The sequence below is a fragment of the Macrotis lagotis genome, chromosome 7 (assembly GCF_037893015.1).
Source record: "Macrotis lagotis isolate mMagLag1 chromosome 7, bilby.v1.9.chrom.fasta, whole genome shotgun sequence".
NCBI lineage: Eukaryota > Metazoa > Chordata > Mammalia > Peramelemorphia > Peramelidae > Macrotis > Macrotis lagotis.
In genome coordinates, this window is record NC_133664.1 from 9,363,803 (window position 1) to 9,390,897 (window position 27,095).

The window sequence follows — 27,095 nt, forward strand, 5'->3', positions numbered from 1 at the left end:
AGTTTCCTCATCTACAAAATGGGGCAAGAGTGTTGCGTGTGAGGATCAAATTGGATCATACAGGCAAGCCCTTTGTATGTCTTAAAAGCACTAGAGCAATGCTGGCTGAGAGGCTTTCAATAGTACTGCATCACCCTGAACAAGTCTACTGACATGAATCTTCACTTGAAAAAAGGGTAAGAATGTGATTCCTAGCTCTAATGATCCACGAGTCTATGAGAAGTCTAAATTGACCAGACTCTCCCATTCCTGAATCACTCTGCATAAATATAAGCTTACTAAAAAGGGCATTTTTACACAGCATTTCCAAGTAGCCTATAAGAAAGTTTCCCCCCCAAACTGAAGAATAATCTCATCCAACATTACAAGTAGGGGAAAAGGTAAACCAATAGAGATGAAGTGAAAGCAGAAGGAAATGTTCCTGTTATCCTTGTGTAGAGAAAGATATAAAAACAGATCAACTAGTCAAAATGAATTCTGAGGATTGAAGCTAGAAAATCTAAACCAGGGATACCTACGTGTAGATTCATTTCTGTAAAAAAAAATAAGTTAGCAATGAAAATACCAATAAAAAGAATTTGTTTTTAATCCTGTAAATGACCTATCTGAAAGAGTCTCACATTTTCACCGTGGCTGAGTTCAGTATATCGGTTTTCTCAGCTGAGAAACTTCCCCTTTCAGTCTGACTTCTTCCAAGTTCCTAGGCTTTGCTTCTGTGGGGACCGAGGACAAGGCCGTTTTCTCTAATTCTCCGTCCTGATAGGGGACGCATCAATGTTTCTGGCTTCCCCACACTGGTACAACCACAAATAACACTCTGTCCCGGAGATAACCAAGGGCAAAGCTTGATGCAAAGCACGGTACAATCTTGTGACACCGGTGTGGAGCAGCACGGGCCAAATCCTCCCCATGCAGAGGCAGGTGGCCCTCCCCGGGAGGGGCGAGAGGTGGGCCCCGTTCGGGTCCCACTTGGCAGGTGTCTCTAAAGCCGGGGAGCACTCTGCCAGCTTGCCTCCCTGGTCTCCGGGGCCAACGCTGCCCACCCTCGGAGGGCGCGGGGGTCCCTCGGGCTCGGGCCCTTCGCAAGGCCCGGCTCGGGGGTCCCCGCCTTCAGGGACCCAGAGGGACAGGCCGAGGCGGCCGCGCTCGGAACTTCAGGGGGCGCCGGGGAGCCCCGGGGACCCGAGCTCAGCCCCGGCCTCCTCCTCGATGCCGCCTTCGCCGGGCACAAAGGCTGGAAGCCACGGAGCTCGGGGCGACCCGGGGCGCCGGGGGTGCGGGCCCGGCTGCCCGCGGGGGGGGGGTGCCCGCAGTGCCCGGGCCCCGGGTGCGAGTCCCACCTCGGGCGCCCCCCGGGCGGCCGGGGCCGGGCCCGGATTCCAGTCCCGCCGGGAGGCCCGATGACCTTGGGCCGGCTCGGGGGCGGGGCCGCGGGGCGCGGGTTCCAGCGTCCGGGCCCCGTGACCTTGGGCCGGTCGCGCCCCTCCCCCCGGGCCGCGCGGGCCTCAGTTTCCCCTCCCGCCCCGCCGCCGCGGGAGGCCCGGGCGCCGCCCCGGCGGTGCGGCCGGGCGCGGGGCCGGGCCGGGCGGGGGGCCGCGGAGGCCGGGCCGCGCTTACCTCTGTTAACATTACTAAACCCCGGGGAAGCGGCTGCCCCTAGCCCCGCCGCATGGCCACGGCCGGCGCCGCCGCCGCTGCTCCCGCTGCGCCCCGGCCCGGGCGGCGGCCCCACTCGGCTCCGCGGGCGGCCCCGCTCCGGCGCCTCAGCACGGCCGCGCCGCCATCTTGGGGAGCGACGTCCGCGGCCCCGCGCGGCGTGCGCGCCCATTGGCTGGCCGCGGCGGCCGCGTCACGTGAGACGGGTCGCCATGGCGCCGGCGGCGGCGGCGGCGAGGGGCGGGGCGGGGCGGGGGCGGGGCGGCGCGGGGCGGGGGGAGGGGCGGCGGCGGCGAGGGGCGGGGCGGGGGCGGGGCGGCGGGGGCGGGGCGGGGCGGGGCGGCCGGGCCTGTAGGCGGCTCCCGGGGAGGACCCGCCGGGCTCTGGCCGGGCCGCTGCCGCCCCGGGGCCCGCCTCGGTGTCCCCCCCGCAGCCTGGGGGCCCGCCTCGCCCCGGGGCCCGCCTCGGTGTCCCCCCGCAGCCTGGGGGCCCGCCTCGCCCCGGGGCCCGCCTCGGTGTCCCCCCGCGGCCGGGGGGCTGCCGGCTCTGGCCCCGGGCCCCGAGGAGCGGGGCCCCGAGGAGCGGGCCGGCCGGGGGGCCCCGTGCCCCAGAAGGGGAGCCTCCGCGCCGGGGCCCCTCCCGCTGCACACAGTCGGAGCTCAGTCAGTGCTCCTCGACCCCCCCAGTCCCAGGCTTCACCCTCGGCGGACCCCGGGGCGCCCCCACTTGGGCTCCTCCCTCCCCAGGGAGAGGCCCGGCCCGGCCGCGGGGCGAAGGCTTCCCCCGAGGCGCGGCCCCAAAGACGGGTCAAGGGGAGACCCTCAGCGGCTCCTGGCAGAGAGGGCGCGAGGCAGGGGCTCCTGGGCTGATGCTTGGTGCCCCAAACGACCGTTTTAACAGAAAGACGACCACCCACCCAGGTGTTTGCCACGGCGACAGCAACTCAATCTATCTCAAGTCTTGAAGCATTTGAGCATCCAGGTAGGTCTGGGTTCAAGTCCTGCCTCCGGCACATGGTGCTGCCTGAGCCAGGGGAGCTCACTTTTCCCCGAAAGCATCCAAAGACAGGGAAAATAGGTGATGGGGAACAGCTCGTGGGCAGCCACTGAGTCAGCCCCTTGGTGGGCAACGCTGGGCAATCACCTGGGCCCAGTCAGAGAGGAAAAATGCATCAGCTTATTATGCTTGAAGACTTGCAAAAGGTGTTCCCATCACAGCCCTCCAGTCACGTGGCATTCATCCACAGCCGCCGGGCTGGAACGTCAATAATTCAAAGTGCCCCTGGGGAGAGCGTGAAAGCCAAGAAAGCCTCCCAGAAGCTGATGGCACAAGGGGAGGCAGGCTGGCATGGTGGAGAGTTGGCCCTGGAATCATGGGCTCTGAGCTCAGATCCTGGGAGTAAGTAGACAACCCAGCCAGTAGATAAATTAGGTCTCTTCTAGAATTCACTCATAGGATGACCCTGGGAGGCTCTTCTCAGCATTGGACTGAGGGTCCTCCGGTGCCCCTGGGGGTGGGGGTGGGGAACCCACAGGTCCCACCTTTTGCCCAGGACAAAAAAAATGGAACCTCAGGACCAATTTCTCATGACTCTCAGGTCCCTTGGCCAGTCAAGCCTAACCCTGGATTCCTGGACAGGTTCCTCCTCATTCCTCTTCCAGCCTCTTTCCCACTAGTCTGTGTGTCAGAGGGACAGTTCTGGTGCTCCAGAAAACCTGGCTGGGCCTCAGAGTCTGCACACCCCAAACACCAAAAACAAATAATGGCTCTGAAGAAGATGGTCTCTTAAGGAACTCCAGTGCTCAAGGTTGGTCTCAGAACCTGCCCTTAATTTTTCTTTTGCATTCATCAGCCCTTCAGGCTCCAGGTGAGGCCCCCCAGAGTCTGGCCTAGGAGGGGGCAGATCTCTATCTCCCTCGAAATGGCTCAAAGGAAACTGGGCTTGGCAGCTCCCTGGCTCAAGAAATGCCAAACAATGAGCTTCTGTTGTATTCCTACCAAGAAAGCCTTCTCTCTCTCTCTCTCTCTCTCTCTCTCTCTCTCTCTCTCTCTCTCTCTCTCTCTCTCTCTCTCTCTCTCTCTCTCCCCCTCTTTTCCTCTCCTCTTTTCTCTCTCTCCATTTTTCTTCTCTATCTCTTTCCTCTTCCTCTCCTCTTGTCCTTTCTAATTCTCTCTCCTCTTCTCTCCCTTTTCCTCCTCTCTCTCTTCTCTTCTTTCTCTCCTCTATTTCCATTTTTCTCCTCTCTCCCTTCTCTATCTCTCCCCTTTCTATTTCTCTCTGTCTTCCCTCTCTCCCCTCCTCTCCCTCTTTTCCTCTCCTCTCTCCTCTCCATTCTCTCTCCCCTCTCTCATGTAATTCTCTCTCTCTCCCTCCCTCTCTCTTCTCTCTCTCTCATTCTTCCCTGTCTCTTCTCTTTTCTCTCTCTCTTCTCTGTCTCCATCTCTGTTTCTCCACCATTTTTCTTGGTGCAGAGTTTTCCCAGCAGCTGCTCAGGATGTCACCATATGTCCCTGGGTTCTCTCTGTGCCCAAAGGCTGTCCTTGTAAGTACCCAAATTATACAGGACATGATTAAAGCATCCACAGGGTCCAGGACTGGAGCCAAGAGACCTGAGGTCAGTTCCCAGCTCTGATCTTTACCTGGAGGGGGATGGAGGGAGTAGGAAGTGAGGGGGGGGGACCGTTAAATCCCTCTTGGTCTTGGTCTCCCATGCTGTTAAAAAGGAACAATAATTAAACAAGCTCATTACTTATTCTATCATGGACTCTTCTGCCTCACGAACCTTAAGGGCTATGGAAAAGTATCCTCTGTCATGGCTCCCATTGCTTTTCTAGGCCTTAGACCAAGCCTGGGTAAATCTATGTCAAACATCATGGGAAGACTGTGCAGGATGATTCTCTCCAAGCTTAGGAAAGTGTCAGCAGACCACAAATTACAGGAGGCACCGTGAGAGAGAAGGTGCCCTGCCTGAGGAGTTGAAGTCACCCATGGTCAAATCCTGTCCTTGTGTCCCCTTGGTCAAGGTCATCAGTTCTCATTTATCAAGTGCCTACTGTGTCTTGAGCTCTTTATTAAGAAGCATCTACTGTGCTAGGCTCTTTATTAAAGACCACTGGCTCCCTGAGCTCCCAAAGCTCCCAACTTGTAAAACGAAGGATGGTCTTTTTGTGGTCATCTAGTCCCATCCCCTCATCTTACAAAAGAGGAAGCTTAGGATCAAGGGAGGTGAAGCAACTTTCCCAAAATCACATTACCAAAGAAATGAATAGCTTGAGACAGGATTCAAGCCCAGGGCTTGTTTTTTGACTCCATTTCAGTGTTCTTTCCCCTGCACTGTTTTGTCTCAGTCCTCCTCTAGGATGTTCGCTGAGGTTTCATCAGAACCATGCGATGATAAGCTGCAAAAGGTGGCCGGCTAGGGGAGATGTATTTCCAGGTGATGGCCAGGAGAGAGGTTTCAGAAATAGTGTTGGAACAGTAAGAGAAAAAAAGCCAGAGATACCAGAGACAACCAGGAGCCTGGAAAAAGATTCCAACCTAGAAACAGAAGAGAGGAGATGCATGAATATTTAAGAGGCCAGGCTAGTGACTTAAAACTTTGTCATCTGGGAGCCCAGCTTAAACCTTTAATTCCCAGATCATTTCCTATTCAGGATGTTCATGTATCCCAAAGGTAAAACCAAGGCAAAGTAAGCAGAAATACGCAGAGCCCAAGAAGGAGCACAGCAGTTACCACGTGGCTAGTCATGGAATGGCAATGACATCAACCTCCAGTGAGCCCTCTTCTGCTCAAGGCTTGTGGGGAGACGGCATGATCAAAAAGGTCTGGGTATGCCATATTCCAATCCCATAGGCAAGACCCCCTTCTTCTGAAGCCAAGTAAACGCTGCAAAGTGATTCAAAGGACGTGTAAGGAGATTCAGGAAAAGACCTGTAGTTCAAATAGCCTCAGTAACAAACTAGCCTTCAATTCAATTCAGAGTATGTACTCAGGTCACCATGTGGGGTGACAAGTCATGCAACCAGATAATTAAACATAACTGTAGCCCGTCAAAGCCCAATCTGACAGGTTCATCCCAAAAAGACAACCTTCCTTCATCGTGCTAGGGAAACCCCAAGCAATCAAAAGTGGGACAAGGGCTAAAGAGAAAAATGCTGATGTCATCCGTCTGGTCAGCAAGTTGTAAGTAGCTTTTAGTATGTAATACAAAATGGTTGGTATAAAACAGCTGTGCAAAAGTTTGTGATATACTCTTCCAGGCTATACAGAGTCCAGGGAATTTGAGGTACAAATGGCAAAGTAGTAGTAGCTCACATCCTTGTGGTCTTGGAGAAGATTCCCTTAAACAGGATGTCATTTCTTTCCTTGGCTCCTTGTAGAGTCATCAATCTATGTCCAATCTGTCCTTGGCTCCCAATGGAGACATTGTCTTTAGCTGACAGAAATCTCCTGGATGACACCTCCAAGGCACCCGTAGAATGATAAAAAGTCTAACCACTTCTGGACTGTAGCAGCTTGAAAGATCTTTGCAGCACACTCTTGAAATCAAAAAGTTTGCTTTAAGTCTGTTATTACATAACTCTCTAAGATCTCTCATGGTGGGTCTCTCCTTTGAAAATTTAGGGAGTTTATTTTAGAAAAAAATTATGAGTTCTGCCACAATTGTTTCAAGTTCCCAGGTTGGAGAATTTCTAAGACAGAAGCCACATGCTCTACCTAACTAAGCTCTCATATCTTCTCTAGTTAATTCCTGGTCTCTCTGTGGTTGAAGCAAAAATTCAGGTTACTGGAAACATTTGGAGGATGAAAAAATAGATGATATCATAGTATCTGTGGCTAATGATGCTGTGCTAGACAGGCACTAAGAGGAGAAAATGGAGAAAGAGAAGACTTTTTCTGAGCTGTTTCTCAGGTGGCATCAGCCTAAGATCTACTGCTTTGATACACCTATAGAGCAGATTCCTCCCCTTCCTCTCTACCTTGATGGCCTCTTCTTTGCCATGTCTCAGGTCTGTCTTCTCTTTTTTTGTTCGTGGCACCAGGGCTGCTTGTTCTTGGCTTAGTTCTATAGGAAAGATTCCTTCTTTTCTATTTCTAATCTTTAGCATCCCTAGCAGATTCCAAGATAGCACTTCCCTTTTTTATAAAGTCCTCAGGCATGACCAGTTTCTCACCCGATGACTGTTTGATTCAAGCACTTATGAAAATCCTGGTTCATACTGGGTTCTTCTAATCCATTCAGTCAAAAAGGCAACTTACCTAAGAAAGAAAATTACTTTTATTTTTATTTTTTATTCTTATTTTCAATTCCAAATTGTCTCACTCCTTCCATCCCTCTCCCCCACCCACTGAAAAGGCAGGAAATATAATAGCCAATAGACATATGAAGACCTGAAAAACATTTCCACATTAACCACATTGAGAAAAAAAAAGCTGGAAGATAAAAAAAAATCATCTGTTTTCAGAATTCAAATGTTTTCTTTTTGGTGGTGATAACACTTTTCATCATGAGTCCTTTCAAGTTGTCTTGCATCCTTGTATTGATCAGAATAGCCAACAGTATTGCTGTTAGGGTCCAGTGATTTTCATGGTTCTGCTCCCTTCACTTTGCATTAGTTCATATAAGTTTCCCCAGGTTTTCCTGAAATCATTCCATTTGTTATTTCTTATAGTTCAGTAGTATTCCATTACAATCATAGACCACAATTTGAGCATTATCCAATAAATGAGCATCTTCCATTTCCCATTCTTTGCCAGGAAGGTAATTATTCTAAAATCTCCTAGCATGAGTCTGCCATATTGTATGTTCTTACTAGATGCTTATCAACTGTCTGAAACAAACAGGATAACTAAAAGAGCTCCATCCTTAGAAAAAGTCAGTACAAGATCATTGAAGAGACTACTACTAGCTGGTCTATGTTAGCAACAGTGAAAAAGGCCACCATGAAAAGAGGAAAGAATAGAAGCAAACCTTGAACTCAGGAGTTTGTATTTCCTTGCCTCCAGAATGCAGGAGGGAGGGGAAGGCAAGGCCATAGGGAAGAGATGTCATCCTAGGACCACTGCCCATGACCTTGACTGGACTGAAGGAGGTGGGAAAGAAAGACAAGTTACAGAAGTCATGGACAAAGAAACAGAACCACCAAATCTATCAAGAAGCCTTTATTAAGTGATTACTCTGTACAAGGCAGGGTGCTACACACATACAAAAAAGAAACAGTCCTTGCTGTGATGGGGAAATAACGTGTATGGGCATATTAGTAGGTACCTGTGAACTCTACAGGGGCAGCTAGATGATGAAGTTAGATAGAGTGTTGGGTTTGAATTCTGCCTCAGACCTTTCTTGGCATTGTGGCCCTGGTCAAGTCAGCCTCAGTTGTCCAATCTGTAAAATGGCAACCATAATAGCACTTCTCCAAAGGAATATTGTGAGGGCCAAATGAGATAATGTGTAAAAGTGCTCTGCAAACTTTCCATGATTATATAAATTCAGATCTTACTCCATACAGAGTAAATCCAAGTTGTGTGGGGGGAGCTATGAGCACCTGGGGGTGATTTAAAAAGACTGCATGTGGAAGAGGGCTCTAGAGGAGGGCTTCGAAGGAAACTAGGGATGCTTACCATACAGCTTTAATCGATGAATAAACATGGATGTCCTCTAAGCAGTGCCAGTGTCATCCAGCCTGTGATTATGGCTCCTTAATTAGACTGTCACCTAGTTTCTTAACAAAGCAAGTCTTAGAGTAGGAGGCGGGCTCAGCCATGAGACCCAGTGATTCAGGTATAATCGTGGAGGCTTGAGCTCAGACTGTATGCTATGAAGGCCTTCATCAACTGAGATTCAGTCAGGGAGAACAAGTATATGGGAAAAACTGGTTCCAATAACTCAGTCAATAGATCTGCTGAAGACCAACAGCAGCAGATGGACCAAGTAGTTTCCAGAACCCAGAAGTGTAGCCAAGATCTCAGGGCACCCCCAGCTTGGAAGAGAAAGGAACAAAAACAGTAGGAGGCAACATGAGCCACTATTGCAACTGCCCCCAAGAATCATCTTCATGTTTGTTTGGCTTATGTCTGCATGGTCAAATTCAGTTTCAGAATTTTAAATACAAAGCAATAATGCATTTATAAGCCTTTGCTCCACTACTAGAGAATGATATTCTTTGTCACCATCATTTATTGAGTGAAAAATATTTTGTTCTCTTTATAATAACAAAGTTTATTTTAAAAAAATATTTCATGGGGATGGCTAGGTGACTCAGTGGATAGAGCACTGGCCCTGGAGTTGGGAGTACCTGAGTTCAAATATGACCTCAGATACTTAATAATTACCTAGCTGTGTGGCCTTGGGAAAATCACTTAAGCCCATTGCCTTGCAAAACAACCATATATATATATATATATATATATATATATATATATATATATATATATATACATATACATATACATATATATTCATTTTTAAGCTTTATTTCTATCATATTTTAAATTTTACAGAGCTGTTTCCTTATGTTATTTCATTTGAGCTTCACAACAACTGAAGAAACCAGGGTCATTATTCTATGCATTTTATAAAGGGGAATTAGTAATATAATATTCCTTAGAAATATAATTAATTACCTCATAAGTCCTTGTCCAGTGAGGAAAAACTCCACAATTTGCTACAGTATCTAAAGCATCTTTACCATGGAATAGCAGTTTTGTGTAACAATGTCACATTTGAGAGTTCCCTTTTCAGAACAGAATACCAAAGTTGCTGAGAAAAGAATTGTAAAAGATAAAATGTATTGTTTTGTTTTGTTTTGTTTTTACTTTCTAGACCTTCACAATCGATGACAGCTAGTTTAGTCTTGTCAACTTCCTATGTACTGAAATGATTTTATTCTAAAGTCATGTATAATGGAATTGCTTTTTAAAAGGGAAATGTATAACAGTAACGAAAGAGGAGCTGGCAAAGATAAGGGATGGCAGGGAGACTGTAATTATATATCTAGTATTTGGTAGAAGGCTTTAAGGTCAATAAGGTCTATTTCACATAGACCATCTCAATTGATCCTCACAAAAATCCTGGTGCCTGGGTCTCCAAGCATCTTCATTTGACAGAGAAGAAAACTGAGGCTGAGAGAATCTAAGTGACTTGCCTTAAGTCGCACAGTCAAGTCAGAGTTGGGGGTAAGATTTGAACTCAGATCTTTCTGACTTAAAATTCAACATTATCTACTCTCATCTAGTTGTCTCTAATAAATGCTATATATATTTACAAATACATATGTGCATGTTATCTCCTCAACTGAAAGATCCGTTCCTTGAGGTCAGGAACTGTTCCTTTTTTTTTCTTTTTATCAATATTATTGTCCCCATTTTGCAGATAAAGAAACTGAGACTGAGAGGGATGAAGTGAATTGGCCAGGGTCACTTGGCTAGTTATGTCTGAAGGAAAATTTGCATTTAGAATTTCCTGTCTCTGTGTCTATGGTGCCATCCACTGCACCACTTAGCCATAAATAGCCAGAATACTCTATAGCCATCCTTTCCAGTTTAGGAGAAAGCAAGGAAGGACTATCAGTATGTTGGGTGAACTCCTTCCAGAAAACATACAGGAGTACACAGACAAGAGTCACAGAATAGGAAGGCAGGGAGCAACTGCTATGTGATTTGTTGGGAAGAATCTTCTTTTTAGTGAGCTCATGGATCTCAAATGTGAATTTTTGAGAAGCATTATTTTTGATGTTTCAACCAGGACATGAACTATTGAGAAATCAAGGCTAGAAACTCAGCATTTGCTTTTGCAAGGAGGAGGTTCTTCTCCCCAGGAGGAAGAAGGGATGACAGGAAGCCCAGCCAAGAGTGAATGGGCCTGCTGAACCCCCTCTGAGCTGGACTGGGGTCTTTTTAGCAATGACCAGAATACTTCCTGCTTGCGATATGCTTTATGATTGAAAAGTGTGTTCGTGATATTATTGATCTTCCTTAGGAGGGAGGGACGTAAGTGGACCACTCCAAGTCATTTCCTCTCTTTTCCAGATGTCCTTGTTTAGTTGCTGTTCATCCCCTGAGATAAAGCAGAGTGCCTGGGGAAAGCCTCTTTCCAGAGTTGATGGGAGTTAGAAGAACTAGGCAAAATTAACTTGCTCTTATCTGTCTCAGCTGATAATGTTGGAAATGGGGAAGAATCCCCAAAAGAGGCAGGGCTTGAGAACTGTTAGCTGTCCAGAACAAGCTATATGTCAGAACTGTAGGAATGTGTCTATGGTAGGGCAGCCATTGAACCAGTCACCCAAAGATCTGGTGTCTAATCCTAGATTGCTTTAATTTTTTTGCTAGTTATTTGGTAATTTGGTTGGTAATTGTGCTGTAACCATGAACATACGTCTTTACTTCTCTAGACCTTGCTTAATCACTTAAATGAGGATGTTGGATTGGACAACAGAGAGATTTCAAGGGTTCTGCAAACTGATGGTGATGAAATTCTTTCATGAATAAAACAATTAACAAATGGGTAAATGAATAAATACAAACTGCACCTCTATTTTCACTCATCCTTGGTTTTCTTTGTAATGCAATGTATTTTATTTTATTGACTCAGAAGCAGGATTCTGAGACAAGGTTTTTCTCTTTCTCAGACTGCTAAAAGGGTCCATGACTCAAAGAAGATTGAGAATTCCTGGACCAGGCAAACTCAAAGTTCTTTCTGCTGTCAAATATCCATAATTGTTTGTCCCCATACTATCTTACTCCTCTTTCATTATAGTCATCAAAAATTCTTCCTCTGACCCGGGATTGGTTCTGCAATGAATGACTCATCCCTTTGTAGGAAGGAATTCTCTGTTGTCCTCCCTTGTTCTCCTCCTTGTGTTCCAATGTTCTAGCAAATCCAGAGTCTCCAATGAGGCAAGAAAGTCTCAAGAAGACTCTGACTTCAGTCAAGGCAACCCCCCCCCCCCACCAAGAAAAAGTAGGATGAAGTCCTGCTGTAGATTCTTGAAACCTCTGGTTCAAGCTGGGCGGGCACCCCGTGCTGACAGCTGTGATTTATGTACCTTCAGAGTCACCAAACCAGTAAAATGCTGAGCATTTCACGTTTTGTTTTTAAAAATAGATGTCCTTTTCAGCTTTTCCTGTTGCTGGGGAAGTGTTCTTTTGGTTAGTAACAGAGAGTTAAATGTTCCTCTTTGAAGGAGCATTTTTTGCTTTTGTGGGTGTGGCAAAGCAATGAATGAAGGGACTCAACTGTTCCCAAAGGTGGGCTGTGAGCATGGGGTGGGGGGCCCCCTGGAGAGGGAGGAAGGAGGGGACACACCACCAAAGAGAGACAGCATTCCCTTAGCCTAGCCCCGTGGAGCTTTGGAGCCTAGCTCCAGAACAGAGCATCTATTGATCAGGAGAACACCCATCCCACTGTACCCCAACCCAGCCATTCATTTGGTTTTATATGGGCTTTGTGCTGAATTCTCCATAGAGATGCTTTATTGATCCAGCCTTATGTCTCCAGTGCCTAGAAAGGTGCTGCAGATCCAGCTGGGGCTTAAAAGGAGCTTAGTAAATCATTAAATGAAGACCTTGTATACAAGCCAGTCAATGGCATTGGTCAGGATGGCAGAATGTCTCTTATTAGATACTTATTCCCTGATACATTCCTGCATGGAGAAAAGAAGAATGACAAATCCTTTCAGAGTCCACCTCTGATACTTACTAGTTTATGTGACCCTGGGCAAGTCCATTTACCTCCTTGAGATTCATCTGTCACATGAAATGTGATGGCCTTGAGGTCTTAATTCACCAATCCTTTGATCATCCTAGCTTTGTGATCTGATGGTGAAGATAGCTACCATCTTTTGCTTCTGTTTGTTCTTTCATCCAAGAAAGTCTGGGAAATACCACTGACCTTACTTCAGCATCCTCTGGACTCACCTGTTCTATAGCTAAATTCTCTGAATCCCACCCATGTTGTTTCCTCCCATCAGAACAAGAGCCCATTGGGAACAAGGTCCAACCCTAACTTTCCTGGGTAGCCCCAGTGCAGAGAACACCCCCCTGGTCCTTACTAAGGGCTTTACTAAATCTCTTCTATTTTTTTCAGTTCCAACTTGGTGACCCAGAAGATGCAACATTGGTCTTGGGGTCAAGAAAACCTGAGTTCTAATCCAGACCCAAATACTTACTTTGTGCAGCTTTGAGCAAAGCTCTTAACTTTTGTCTGTCTCAGCTTATTCATCTGTAAAATGGGGATAATCGTCATGGTGCTTATTTCCCAGAGTTATTGTAAGGATTAAATGACATACGGTTTGTGAAGCGCTTTACAAACCTCAAAGTTCTAGTTACCATCATCATCATTATCTCGCTAGCGACTCCATCTAACATTGGAGATTAGGAAAATTACTGAGGGCAGCAAGTTTTCTGGAAGGATTTCCATAAAAGAACTCTATATAGTTTTGTGGCAGAGATGGTGGCATCCATTAAGTATGTGTCTTTTTTCTTTTGCTAAGATGGCCCTTTTTTTGCATTCTATAGAGTAATAGCCAAAGGGTTATTTTTGTCTAATACTGTGATTCTAAAAACTCACTACAAAATAGTGAATACAATAAACATTGTGACTGTTATGAGATCATTAGACTTAGGACAGGGATCATGGGACAAATGAAAAATTGAGAAAAAACTGAGTTGTGTATCAGTATCATCATAACTAATGGCTGGGCTGGGGGCACAACCTCCCTGACTTTGAATTTCTGATGTTGATGCCTTCATTTGGTTGATGTGATGTCTAGTCCTTTAGGAAGTTCAAATAAAAGTCACTTCTGAGATGTCATGTTATATCTTAGTATACTGGGCATTTTGGTTACAGTGAAACTCTTTAAAAGAAAAAAAAGAGAACTAGATTAATCTTTTTCCCCTAGATATTTCTCCTGTTCTGAATTGATTGTTCTCAAAAGTAAGTTGTGGTTTTTTTCCAGGACTGTTTTCCCTCTAATCTCTGGGAAATCTGTTCTATGAGCACATCCTTAGCCCTTTGAACTAAGGTTGACCCAGAATCACCAATAATCCCTTAACAGCTCAAAGCACAAGTTGACTAATACACTGTTAGTAGTCCCTTAATATCCCCTTAGGATATAGTTCAATAAATATTAAGTTCCCACCCTGTTTCATGTACTGTCTGAGGACTCTAAAGATCCTTGTGGGGGCTAAGAAACACTCAGAGATGACCAAAGGTACAAGATAAAGCATCCTATGAGGTAGGTGAAGGAGATAGTTGTTCCTGAGAGGGGGTGAGGTTTTAGGGAAGACTTTCTGTAGGAAATGAGGCCTGGTAGGAAGCTAGTTGGAGAGGATACTGCATTTTAGAAAGAGCTGAATTCAAATCCTACTTTAAACCCTTACTAGTCATGTGATCTTGGACTATGTCACTCAACTCTTCCATGTCTTGGTTTCTGTATGTAAATATATATAAAATATGGCGGGATTGGACAAGATGGTCTCTAAGGTCCCTGTTTATCTCTCAGTATGTGCTTCTATAAATTGGGCTTTAAAAGATGAGCAAGATCTCTAGTGAAAAGGAGGAAGGGCATGGGAAACAGTGTGGGAAAAACACCAACAACATGGAGGTGGTTTGAAAGTATGTGGCATTTCAGGTGACCCAGGCTGACCATACACAAGTGGTTAACCAATGCACTAGCAGACATCTGCTATGTGCTAGGCTTTGTTCTGAGTGTCGAAGACAGAAAAAAAATAGCAGAAATAGTCCCTCCCTTTCAAGAAGCTTACATTCTAATAGGAAGAGATAGCACACATACTCTGTGCCAAGATCTGGACTACATTCTGGTGATAAAAATAGAAATTCAATACATCTGGGCTCTCAAGAAATTCATGCATCAATCAGAAGAGACACTATTTTAAGGGAAGGCTCATATGCAAGTTCAATCCATTGCAGATGGAAGGGGTGGTTTGTACTTATGCAGGGAAGTGGCAAGGTAGATGGCAAGATCATTGTTTGGTCCCCTACCAAGACAATAATGAGTCTAAAGGTTAGAGTAAGATTTTGGCATCAGAGCTGGGGGTCAGCATCCATCTGAGATTTGGGACTCTGGATCTGATGGGAACCACACAGGATGGTTAGTTAAGGAAGGCCACCTTCATTAGCCAAAGATAATGTTGGTGGGCTGGGATATCAAGAAGGTATTTAATAAACATTGTATCAGTTATAAGATCTTTAGACTTAGGACAGGGATAATGGGATTAATGAAAAATTTGAGAAAAAATGAATTACTGAGGGACATATAAAAATAAACCCATGGTTATTTTGGAGGACAGTTTACAGAAACTGAGGGGATGAGCATAATCTTCATATAGAAGGTGTTTGATCAGTGCCTTCAATTCCCAAATTGACTTGAATGGTTTTTCAACATTAGTATAAAAATATTAATACATTTTCTGATCATTTCCCTCTATTCTCAGATTTTTTTTAAGTTCTAACATCTCTTTTTTTCTTAACCAAAAAATCCTGTGATACTCACAATCACCTCTGATGGTATAGATGGTCTTGTTTTCCTTATGTAAGAACTCAAGACGCACAAAGACAAAAACCATGCTGTGAAAGGTGGTCCAACTGTGCAGTATTTGAAAGCAACAAAAAGTCTGTGTTCAACATAGCATCAGTCAGAGACAAAATAATTACCGGATAACCCAATTATTATTCAGTTTCCACCTTAATTTAACTCCACAATTATCTGTTCTTACGCATTCCTTTTCTCACTTAAAGGTTTAAGTCACAATGAAACTATCAGAATAAGTATCTAAAGAAAGCTTTTCTTCCTTTTTTCCATGTCTCCAAAGCTAAAATTCTACTAGTTTCACAGAGATTTAATGCCCCTGAAAAGAAATGGGCACATACTATGGCTAGTGTTCACCATCTGATTCTGCTGAATAAATGATTGTTTTGTTCTTTCTTCTTGAGAAAATCATTGGAGTGTGAAATAGCTTCTACTAGTGCTGGTACTAGGGAAATGTGACAGGCGGGTGGGAATTCCCACACCCTCAACAACCAGGAAACTAGCAGAGAAGACTCTCTCTCTCTCTCTCTCTCTCTCTCTCTCTCTCTCTCTCTCTCTCTCTCTCTCTCTCTCTCTCTTTATCTGTCTTTAACTCTTCTTGTCTGTCTCTATCTCTGTCTTTGTCTTTTCTCAGCTCTCAAAGGCAGTGAATGTGGTATAATGAAAAAAAGCCCAAACCTTGTCATCAAGTTACCTTGTGCCAGTCCCACAATTTCTCTGGGTTTTGGTGACCCCAAAGAAGATTGAACAAGATGATTCTTTGAGTGTGTTTTGGCTTGAGTTTCAGCTCTGAGACTCCCTTACAACAGAAATTCCATATGAAAATTCATTAGTCAGTGTCTTCAATTTCTGTGACATGGGCATTTACCCTACACATTTCTTTTTTTAACCATGTCTTCTTAAACAGTCATCCCTTGGCATCACATTAAACACATTTCTTGGTTGGCTTGATTTCTCTGCTCAGTCCCATGCATGTGGGATGTGACTTGTTGGGGGTATAAGAGAAAAATTGGGATATGAACTTCCTTATTACACGAACTATTGCTACTGCTGCAGGTTCTAGATTTATCTATACGATATGTATTTTCCAGTATACATATAAATGTGTGTGTGTGTGTGTGTGTGTGTGTGTGTGTGTGTGTGTCAGACATTGTGCTATATTCTGGGAATAGAAAGACAAAATTCAAGCCATCTTCCCCTCAATAGAAGTTTTTTAAAGAGAATTTTCTATAAATTGGCATATTTAGCTGTTCTCTCCCACAATAGGATATAAGCCACTTGAAGGTAGGGGCTGTTCAGTTCACTTTTGTCTTTGTATCTCTAGTGCCTAATGTAGTAGTATGGATGGGTTTTCAAGGAGAACTAATACCTCTGGTGGGAGGACTTGCCAAGCCCTATTCAGGACTGCTCATCTACCTTTGGTGTCCTCCCTCCACCCAACTCTCATCTGTGGCTCCAAGAAACTGAAGCCTGTACAATAGCCACACCCTAATAAGCTGTCTCTGCAGACAGGCTAAACCAGATTGAGGGTAACCCACAGGCCACAAACCAGTCATCGAGGTGGGGGGTATTTACCCCCAGCATGTGAAGACTTTGCTTAAGGGTATGGGTGGATGAGAACAACACTTTATTCCAACAGCCCTGAAGGTAGCTTCATGAAGCAGGCATGTGGAATGCTTACCGCTTGGGTCAGACATTGAAGATGGCAAGGTTATCCACGACAGCCTGCCATTGCCAGTTGTCTTACCTTTTGTTCTGCCACTGGGCTTCAATGATTCTGGAAGAGAGTGAGGCTATGATTTTTTTTTTTTGCAACTCTGCCTCACTTAAAATCCAGTTCACTAGAAAGTCAATATATCTCCCTTTAACGTCATTGGTCCTCTACGAAAATGAAAGACAAATGACACTCCTCCCCATACCTAGCACAATGCCTGCCCCACAGTAGGCACTTAAGAAATACTTCTCAATTAATGAATTGGCTATAAAGGCTTCAAATGCTTAATACAGGAGTTCAGGTTTTATTCCAGAGGAAACCGCTAATGTGGAAACCCCCCCACTATAGAAATGGGTGGGCTTTCAATCCTGGTGATTATGGTTGTGAAGGACATTGCTCAGAATGTTTCTCACCAATTGTTTCATGTCCCCTGGATCTGGCTCTGACTGTAGCTTGTCGTAAGGTTATAACCCAGATCTCAAGGTTACCTGAGAATTCACATTCCAAAGGTATGAACTCACTTGGTTCCATTTCTTCCTGAGTTCTTTTTTCTTCACACACTCACACACTCAACTATTTGGATAGGTGGGACATGGTATGCAAGTTTCACAACAGAGGGAATGAAATCTAAGACACATGTTATGTATTTAACCAAAGGTGAGATTCCCAAGAAGAGAAGTCTAGTCAAAAAACAAAATATTCTCTAAGTTTCCTAATTAAGAAGTAAACAATTCTTTCAAACCTCTATAATTTTGTGAGTTTTTAATCTTCAAGTATAACTATTGTAAAGTAACAAATCTTTTTCTGAGGTTCATAACTTCCTGTCAACCCTTTATCAAAGCTGCCCCGGGTTAATCTGGGTAGCAAATGACATGGCCCAGGCCAAGGAGACCTTGATGAATAAACCTAATTGACAAAGTGGCAGGTTGCAACAAACATGATTTATTCTTGTTAGTGTCAGTTAATAAATGAGGAAACAATACGACTGTTAAAAAAAGATATTTTTTTCAAAAGAGATGCTATATCTTGATTTAAAAAAGAAAACTTCTAGTAATCTAGAAAATCTAGTAGTCAGTGAATTACACCAAAAAAAAGCAATTTCTTCCTTGATTAGGCTTCTCACCAAAGGCTGGTCAGATGCTGTCCACTACCCTGACAAGAGAATCTGTCCTGCCCTGTAAGTTCTTCCACCTGTGATTGGCTAGGATGCCCAGCACTGGAAGCCTCACCATAATAAATGGATTTTTAGTAACTGGTGCCTATTATATTATATAACTTGGCCTAGTAAAAGGAGACTGAGGTATTAGTGGGAAAATGAGAGGTCATGTGGAATTGTGGATAGAGAGTTAGTTGGTCTTAGAGTCCCAGAGATGTCCCTCCTTCTATGTCCCTGAGCAGTAACCTGCTCCCTCATTGCCCCAGATGCCTCTCAAAAAGAACAGATGATTGGCTTTGATTGGTAGATTTCTCCTGCAGTTCTTTTTATCCACAAACTCCCAAGTCTGGTCCAGAGAATAGGTAGAGATCTGCCATGTAAGGGACTTTATTATGCCAAGACATCCCCAGGTCTTCTCTTGGCCTCCACCCCATTCACAAACCTCACCATGTTCTTAGGGGGTCTGAAATGGGATCACATCTGCCCAAAAGGGTTTACAAGCAGGGAGTTAAGTCACTCTCTTCTGGGTGCTCCAAACTGAAATAGAACTCTGGTGGCCTTTTATCTGCAGAGCTCCAAACATGTTTGATGAATGGTTTTTTACAATGCTCTTGGGAGAATATCAGCAAGCATTCCCACTTCACAAAAGTAGGATGTAGGTCACAGCACATTAGAGGTATCTGCCCATTTGCTAATCAGACTCAGGACTCAGTTTCTCTAAAGGTCCCCGAGGGAAGGGTAGTTTTTTCAGCTTTGTTTCTTGTTCCTGTTGTCAAGTAGATATGTGACAAATGCTTATTGAATCCATGATTTCTGGTATATTTTGTTTGATACTGAGATGACCATCACGTGCTCACTTTGGCAGCACATATACCAATACTGGAATGATACAGAGAAGATTAGCATGGCCCCTGCCAAGGGAGATGACCATCACTCAGTCACTGAATCATGGATCTGGGACTGGAAGGATCTGGGAGTTCTTCTCATTCCCACTCTTTTTTTATGTGGGAGAAAACTATAGTCAGAGAGATGAAGTCCTTGCCCAAGGCCACACAGCAAGTGAGTTCATGGCTTTCTTCACATCCATTCAGAAAGCATTCACAGTAATCAGTGACTCCTCTGTGCCAAACTCTGAGTTATAAAGACAAAAGTCAAACATTTCTGCCCTCAAGGAGTTTGTAGTCTATGAGGATTGAAGGCTACAAAAGTAGCCACAAATTGTATATAAAATAAATGTAACATAATTTTTATAGAGAGTGTACTGGCAACTGGAGAAAGCAGAGATCTCTTTTTGGATCAGAACCTCAAAGAAACTAAGGGTGCTAAGGATCCAATGTGAGGAGTGAGCACATTTCAGACCTCAGGGACATCCTTAGCAGAGGCAAGGAAATGAGAGTGGAATGCCCCACTGGTGAGGCATCATGTAATAAGGCCCTGGAACCACCCAACCCACCTTGGATACTCACTAACTAGGTGACCTTTGATCTGGACTCCCCACCCACATGTGTGAGTAGACATCTGGCTAAGCTTCCATTACCTTGACTACAAGATGAGGAGGATGGACTGAGAGGTTTCCAAGGTTGTTTTCACTCTATGTCTTCCTACAAAAGGCAAATAGACCCTCGTGTTTGGTGTGTAGAAGGTGCTAAACGTGAAGTCATGAGTGACTAGCTTAGAAACATCCTTGGACCTCTAAACTAAGCAGTTTGCATTATGACCTAGAGGTTATAGGGAGCTATGGACCCTTTCTGAGCTGGGGTGTCATAGCCAAATCAGTGCTTTAGGAGAATCCATTTGACAGTTGAGTAGAAGATGGTCTTGAGAAAGGGGGACCAAGTTAGCGATTACAATTGTCCAAGCATGAAGGCTCAAAGTAAGGGAAAGGGCATGGGAGTAGAGACTTCATGTGTTTTATCTCCAGAATGAACCAAGGTTCAAAATTCATCCATCTGTGGATAACTTAGTGAACCTGTGACTTCACTGGAGTAGTGAGTACTCTTGTGAGTTAATTCAATGTAGATCATCCCCAGGATTTTTAGTGTCTTACAGAGCAACCTGGAGCCGGGAGAGATTAAAGGACTTGGTTTGCTCAAGATCACACATCCAACAGAGGTTGGAATCACTACACACACATCTGTTGATACATGAAATTCCACAGAGTAGTTACACAGCTGCTCCATTTGTGTTTTCCTTCTGGTCTTTTTGTTTTCTGTGTATATTTAAAAAAAAAAGATTTCATTGATCCTCTATACTATCCATGAGTTTTTCACCCTCATTCCTTCCACCCTAAGCAGGAATAGGTAGAATCCAACAAAACAAACTCATTCGTTGACCATTCTGCTCAAACAAAGCAATACCCAAGTGGAAATTCTTATATCATCTTATCCTCTAGAATTCAGAGATCCAACAGAACCCAGTGGTGTGGATTAAACAGTTAGAGTGTAGCCAGGTACATGAGAGACTTCAAAATCAATCCATTTAAGAAATTGGAGATAGCTAGTCTAAAATCAGGAATCCTTGGGCAGAGACATGCCAATGCTTCTTCAAGGAGATGATGGACCATCACAGAGGACAGGAATCAGCCTTTTTCTGAGGAGACCCAAAAGGCAGACCTAGTGGATGCTCATGGGTGGAAGTTAGAGAGGCAGGTTTGATGCAAAGGCAGATTATCTAGTTAGAAGAACATACAAATATGGAGGAGGCAGTCCAGGAGAGAATGGATTCCCCCTTCCCTTGGGACTGGGGAGCAAAGTCAAGAAGACCATGGTGAGATGGTATACACAGAATATTCTCACCTAGGTATGGCCCGTCATCTTGGTTTCTTTTCTTTTTTTTTTTTTGTAAGACAAATGGGGTTAAGTGGCTTGCCCAAGGCCACACAGCTAGGTAATTATTAAGCGTTTGAGACCGGATTTGAACCCAGGTACTCCTGACTCCAGGGCCGGTGCTCTATCCACTGCACCAACTAGCCACTCCTCATGTTGGTTTCTAATCTGAGAGTCAATAAGTTTATTCTTCGGATTCTGTGACCCTAGACATTTTTTTTAATCCTTAAGAAAACTGCTTTGAGATTTAGAAACAATTCTTACACAACATTATTTGAAATCTCAGTGATCTGTGACGGTGGTACAAGAATGACTAAAGGGGGAAAACCCTAGGAAAGACTGAGTTAAATTGCTTACCCATATCTGTATGGTAGTGAGAATTTATTTGCAATTCAAGGCCTTTTTATCTGTAAGATACTGGGGGTGAAAGCAGGAAACTAAAAAAGGAAGATTTTTAGAGTGTAACCTTTGAATGAAGATCAATTTAGAGTTTCTTCAAAGGAATTTTTTCAGAGAAGAATAGAATCAATGTTTTCTAATGGAAGTCTGCCCAGCTGGTGTGGGTAGCATTGGTCTCAGATTGATAAACTACCCCTTTATCTTTAGTGGGAGGTTTGAAATATCAATTTTTTTTTACAAAAGTAAACTTTTGGTTTAGATGATGGTAAATGAATTCAAAGATGCCTTAAAGCAAGCAGTGCCCAAATGTAGCACATTATTTTCAGTCTATCTGGAACACAACATCTAACTGACAGTATAATTTTCTCATTTGATGTTTTAATGAAACTCGCTTGGCCTCCTTGACTAAAAACAGACTAGCAATTGTTAAGAAATAAATTTAGATGATGTTGCAATAGAGCCTTCAACAAATTATAATTTTACCTCTCTTGGTCTTTAAAAACAAAGGCACTAGCTTGGGTCCTAGGAATGGGATGGTTTAAGCTAATTAATCATTTGAAAGTCCTTTGGAAACACCAAGCCCTCATTCAGTGGGAAGGGTTGTTATTATAAAACTCCTTGGAAGTTTTGCTACAGGCAGTCCTAGTTTTTAATCAGTAGCTTGGAATAATTATAGGAGCACCTACACCCAGAGTCATTCCCATATCACAGTTGGCTGGTTTTGAGATACCTGCTGCTATGACACTTTGCCCAATTTTCACTACTCTTATTGTAATGACTCTCATCCAAAGAAAAATGGCAAAATTCCATGTTTTTCATTACTTAGTCCCTAAATGGGAAATAGAGGCAGGTTAGACTTCCTTCTCAGAGCCAATGGAGTCCACAGATAAGGCTTCCTGGGACTAGGATGTAACCCCCATTACATAAGGCTACCAAAATAATTCTACTAAATAAAACCCAGGACTGTCTACTTCACTGACCTCCTCTACAACCTACTGGGGCTCCCTCTGGCTGCATGATAAAAGGTCAACTCTTCATCTTGGTAAATAAAGTCCTTGACAATCTGGCCCTTCCCTCCCTTCCAGCTGTTTACTACATCATTCCCTTTCACACACTCCATTTCCTTCATAGTGGACTACTAGCCATGCCCTGACTCAGTAATCCATTTCCCCTGTCTCTGCCTTTGTCCATCTATCTTTGATATTTGGCGTGATCTCTTCTCACTTTTACCCCTTAGAGAACAAGTTAATGTACAGGAAAGTCCAAGGCACTGAATTGGAGTCAGGAAGACCTGGCTAGAATGCTACCTATTAACTCACTTAATGAGTAAGATTGACTTTTCCTTAACCTCAGTTTCCTTACTTGTAAAATCAGAGATAAAAATACCACTTCTCTAACAAAGTTATTATTGCTGGGAAGGGGCATTGAAATGAGAAAATATGAAGTCTTGAAGCTCTTTGTAAATGTCAGCTATTAGTATTATTATTTTATATAATGGTCTGTGGGTTTACTTCAAAGCTCATTCCAAGTGATAGCTCCTAAGGAAGCTTTCTCTGATTTCCTCCAGGAGCTAGGTTTTCCTCCTCAAATTATCCTCTCTTTGTGATCTCTCTCTTTTCCAGTTGCATTCTCTAATAAAGGAAAGCTCCCTAATTTGTTGTTGTTCAATGACCTGGTTTGGAGTTTTATTGGCAAAGATACTGGAGTATTTTACCATGTACTTCTCCAGCTTGTTTTACATATAAGGAAACTGAGGCCAACAGGATGAAGTGACAGAGGCACAACAAAGCCTTGATTTTGCCTTTTTATTCCCAATATACATCATAAGACCTTGCATACAGCAGGTGTTTAATTGAAATTCATGTGACCCATTTCACCTTATGAAGTTTAACTAAACTTGAAGCATTTACTTCCTTTGACTCAGTCCACTCTAATGTCATTCAATGATTCTCAGGAATATTTTCTTTCTGTCACCTGCTTTAATCTTAATATCACAACTCCAACAAACCATACTAAACTAATTCTATAGAATAATGCAACTACTCAAGCCAAAGGTGGAAGCATAAGGGGAAGAGGAAGATATCTCAGTAACTGGCATTTCTAGAACATTTCTTAAAGCTTTCAGAGTGCTTTGTCTCTGTAAGTTCATTTGAACCAACCAAGGTAGATCCTACAGGTGCTATTGCCCTCATTTTACAGATGAGGAAACTGAGGCTCGGAGAAGTAAATGACTTGCTTAGCATCATGCCTCTAGTTAGCATCAAAGTCAGTATTTGGTCAAATTTGCAGATGGCAGAGGATCCCAAAAGATCTTATCAGGTGAGACTAAAGGCCTGAATCTACTAGGATGGAGCAGCTCTGCAGAAATAGCAAGTTTTGTACCTGAGCATGAAGCAGGTCACTGGGCCCAGTCCACATGAGCATATGCAGAGGGGCGATCTCTCACTTGGAAGAGGACAGGGCGCTTGACTCTGGAAGAATCGCTATGATAAAGAATGGAAATATCTTGTCAAAACTTTGCAGCCTATATAGGCTTCTGGTCGTTCAAAAGGCACCAGTCTTGGTCTTTTGTACTATAAGAGGAGAGCCTTTGGGCTCTCTTCCTCTGAGGTTAGCATGTGGCTGGTAAATCTAGGTCTTGATTCTTTGTCTCTTCCTTTGTTCTTATATCTTGAGAGGAGATTAATCTGAAGACTTATCTGAGTTCCAGAAGGTCAGGAGAGCAAGCCCCTGGGATCCAGAAATTCATGAGTTAAATCCTTGTCAAATTTTGTAGCCGGCCTAAAATTGATTCCCTGAGCAGAGAGAGTTGTCCTCCAGATATTCAGGACCTCACCCAAAATTGAGGTTGTGACTTGATAAGGAGCATTAAAATTGATTCCCTGAGCAGAGAGAGGTGTCCTCCAGATATTCAGGACCTCACCCAAAATTGAGGTTGTGACTTGATAAGGACCATTACTATATAGCCACTATGTACAGTGGGAGACTGAAGTGATATAGGAAAGAGTATATCCCTGAGGGGGATATTCCAATTCCCATTTTTGTTCTGTCTTTAAATATTCTTTATAAAAATTAGTGTTCCTTGGTTGAATGACATGTAGAGTTAGTCATTGGGAGTTAACAGGGAGTGGACTGCACCAGAATAATGGCTTGAGCTGATAAAATTAAAGATAACTCCTCAAGGGTATCCTAAAATTCTAATGGGAAGATATAGCTATCTTTGTTCTGGGAGAGTGAGGCCAGAGAAGGCTTGCTATAGGTTCAAAAAAGTCAACATCACCAGTGTAAGATGCAGGAGGCATGGAAAGACAACTGTCGTTAGGGTCGAGATCTTGGGTATTAGGGGACTGAAGACTCACTGAGTCATCAGTGTGATATAGCAGCCCTGTCATTGCAGGATGCAGGAATAGGGAGGTGAGAATCAGATCTCATCTGAAGTGTTGTGTTCAATTCTGAGCACCAGGGCTTAAGAAGGACATTGATGAACTAGTGAGAGTAACCAGGAGGATTGACCAAAGGAGCCATGGATGCTTAGCCTGGAGAGAAGAAAATCAAAGGGATAAAACAAAGTTGGCTTCAAGTAGGGAGGAGCAACTAGATTTGGACCTAAAGGGAAGAACTGGGAGCAGTGGATGGAAAAACCTCCAAATGATTAGATTTGTTCTAAAGTGAATAGGCTGCTTTGAGAGGCAGTCGGGCCCCTTCCTTGGAGGTTTTAAAGCAGAGAATGGATGACCATTTGTCAGAAACAGCAATCTATTTGTCAATCTATCTATTATATTATCTTTATTTTTTAGGAAGCAATGGGATTAAGTGACTTGCCCAAGGTCACACAGCTGGGTCGTTATTAAGTGTCTAAGGCCACATTTGAACTCAGGACTCCAGGGCCAGTCCTCTATCTACCGTGCCACCTAGCTGTCCCCGTATGACCACTTGTCAATGATGCTATAGTAGGGATTCCCTTGAGGTATGAGTTGGACTAAACTAGATGGGCACCGAAGACCCTTCCAACTCTGAGGACTTTGTATAAAGTCCTCAATACAAGTCAGTTGTCATCCTCATCATTTCTTTGAGCTTGACCCCTTTCCTTGAAGCCTGGCAGCTAGGAGCCACAGCCAGCTCAGACATTCTAGCCATCATGAAGCACCTGTCCCAGGTGAAGCTATCTTCCAATTCCTATCAATGTATGCCTGTCTTCCAGGGATGCAGTTACACCCAAGAAAGAATCCTTTATTTCATCTGTTCTGGTTAAAGTACAGCATCTTGAGCTAACTGAAGGAGAACCAGAACTATGAAGCAATCCCCTACTCCTGAGGCTCAACTTTTTGCTGACTGCTGGGGTAGCTTGAGGAATGGAAGCAGAGGTGTATGGTCCCTGAGACAAGTGGACAATGACTGCCTTTTTTTGCTGGTGTTAGCCAGGCAAGCCATCCAACACATATATACATACATAGCCAGGATAGGGTCAGCTTTAAGAAGTGGGGAAGACTGCTGTTTGGAAGAGAACCACAGGATTTAGAGCTGAAAGAAACCTTGGAGATCATCTAAGAGAAGCAGGGTAACAAGGGCCAGTGTACCAAACTTAGACTTATATATACTCAACTCTGGAGCTCATCTCTAAAGGGGAAAATGTGGTGCAATTGCAGATTCAAATCCTATTTTTGTCATTCACCACCTGTATGAGTTGTCACAAGCAATTTGATATCTTTGACCTTAAAATTCTTACCTGTAAATCAAGGGGGGGATTCCTTTAACAACCCTCAGATATCAAAATCAATGTACTCATACCTTTCTAACTATGTGGTTCTGGACAGGCCACCTGACTTCCATGAGTCTAGGTTCCTTCATCTGGGACATTAGCACAATAATTTCAATTACTTTGCAAACTTGGAAGTTCAAAGTCAACATTGGCTATTATTTTCACCTAGTCTTAACCATTCATTTTACAAATTAGGGACCAGACCCAGAGAGACAAGTAAACCTGAGTCACAAGGGCTTAAGGGGATGGGTTTCAGATTTGGACCACCCAGGTCTTCCAGCTCCAGGGTCAGAACTCTCTCTACTATATCATATTGCTATTTGCTACTTAGGATGACCCTTTGTCCCTGAACTCTCTTTCTGTTGAAACTGCCTGGATGCTAGAAGTGTTCATATTATTCTTGTTTCGGGATAAAAATTGAAGGGCACTGCTAAAACACTCATGCTTTCTTTGTTACACATTAAAGCATAATAGGCCTTTCTAATTATTTTATTGGATTAGCAGGCAAGCTATTTTTAAAGCCCTACGGATGGAGAACAACCAGATAGGTAAGTAATTAGAAATGTGTCTTCTTAGTCATCTGTGGTATAACATCATTATTGTTTTTGATTTTTTGTTGTCTTTTTTGCAAGGCAATAGGGTCAAAGTGACTCACAGCTAGGTAATTACTAAGTGTCAGAGGTCACATTTGAACTCAGGTCGACTCAAGGGTCGGTGCTCTATCTATTGTACCACCTAGTTTAGCTGCCCCATAACATCATTATCTATGGTCAGAGAGTTTTCTTCTAGCAGTTTGGAACCAGGGAGAGGCATTCTAACTCACCCTTGTCCCACTTCACTGCTGCTTCTGCTTGAACCCTGGGCTCTGGAAATAAAACTGTAGCTAGATCCAGGGAATGGCTTTCTGTCTTCAGTAGAGTTGGACCTCAGTTTAGAACTGTCTTCTCTCTCTCCTCAAAGGGCATCATCTCCATTGCCTCTCAGATCTTGCTCAGAGGGGTATGCAGATCGTTCTGAGGCTGTCTCCAGCCCTTGAG

The 27,095-nt window shown here is 44.0% G+C and overlaps 2 protein-coding genes and 1 non-coding gene across 11 annotated transcripts in view; 2 read left to right on the top strand and 1 right to left on the bottom strand.

The window, feature by feature from the left end:
- SNX13 (sorting nexin 13) overlaps positions 1-1,783 on the bottom strand; it is a 129,864-nt gene extending 128,081 nt beyond the window's left edge. For 2 of the 5 annotated variants that reach the window (XM_074195432.1, XM_074195429.1), the window contains exon 1: positions 1,618-1,783. Coding sequence is in view for 1 of the 5 variants with exons in the window: in XM_074195428.1 (XP_074051529.1) it covers positions 1,618-1,629 (12 nt within the window). In the remaining 4 variants the exon portion in view is untranslated. The remainder of the gene's footprint in view (positions 1-1,617) is intronic. The other 3 variants (XM_074195428.1, XM_074195425.1, XM_074195427.1) reach the window with 2 other exon arrangements.
- Positions 1,784-2,099: 316 nt separating this feature from the next.
- HDAC9 (histone deacetylase 9) overlaps positions 2,100-27,095 on the top strand; it is a 947,449-nt gene continuing 922,453 nt past the window's right edge. For 2 of the 5 annotated variants that reach the window (XM_074195439.1, XM_074195435.1), the window contains exons 1-2: positions 2,100-2,637; positions 3,254-3,463. The gene's annotated coding sequence lies outside the window, so the exon portion shown is untranslated. The remainder of the gene's footprint in view (positions 2,638-3,253; positions 3,464-27,095) is intronic. The other 3 variants (XM_074195441.1, XM_074195440.1, XM_074195442.1) reach the window with 2 other exon arrangements.
- On the top strand, positions 18,925-19,031 carry LOC141494576 (U6 spliceosomal RNA). Its single transcript, XR_012470485.1, has one exon. It is a non-coding gene; the product is annotated as a U6 spliceosomal RNA (small nuclear RNA).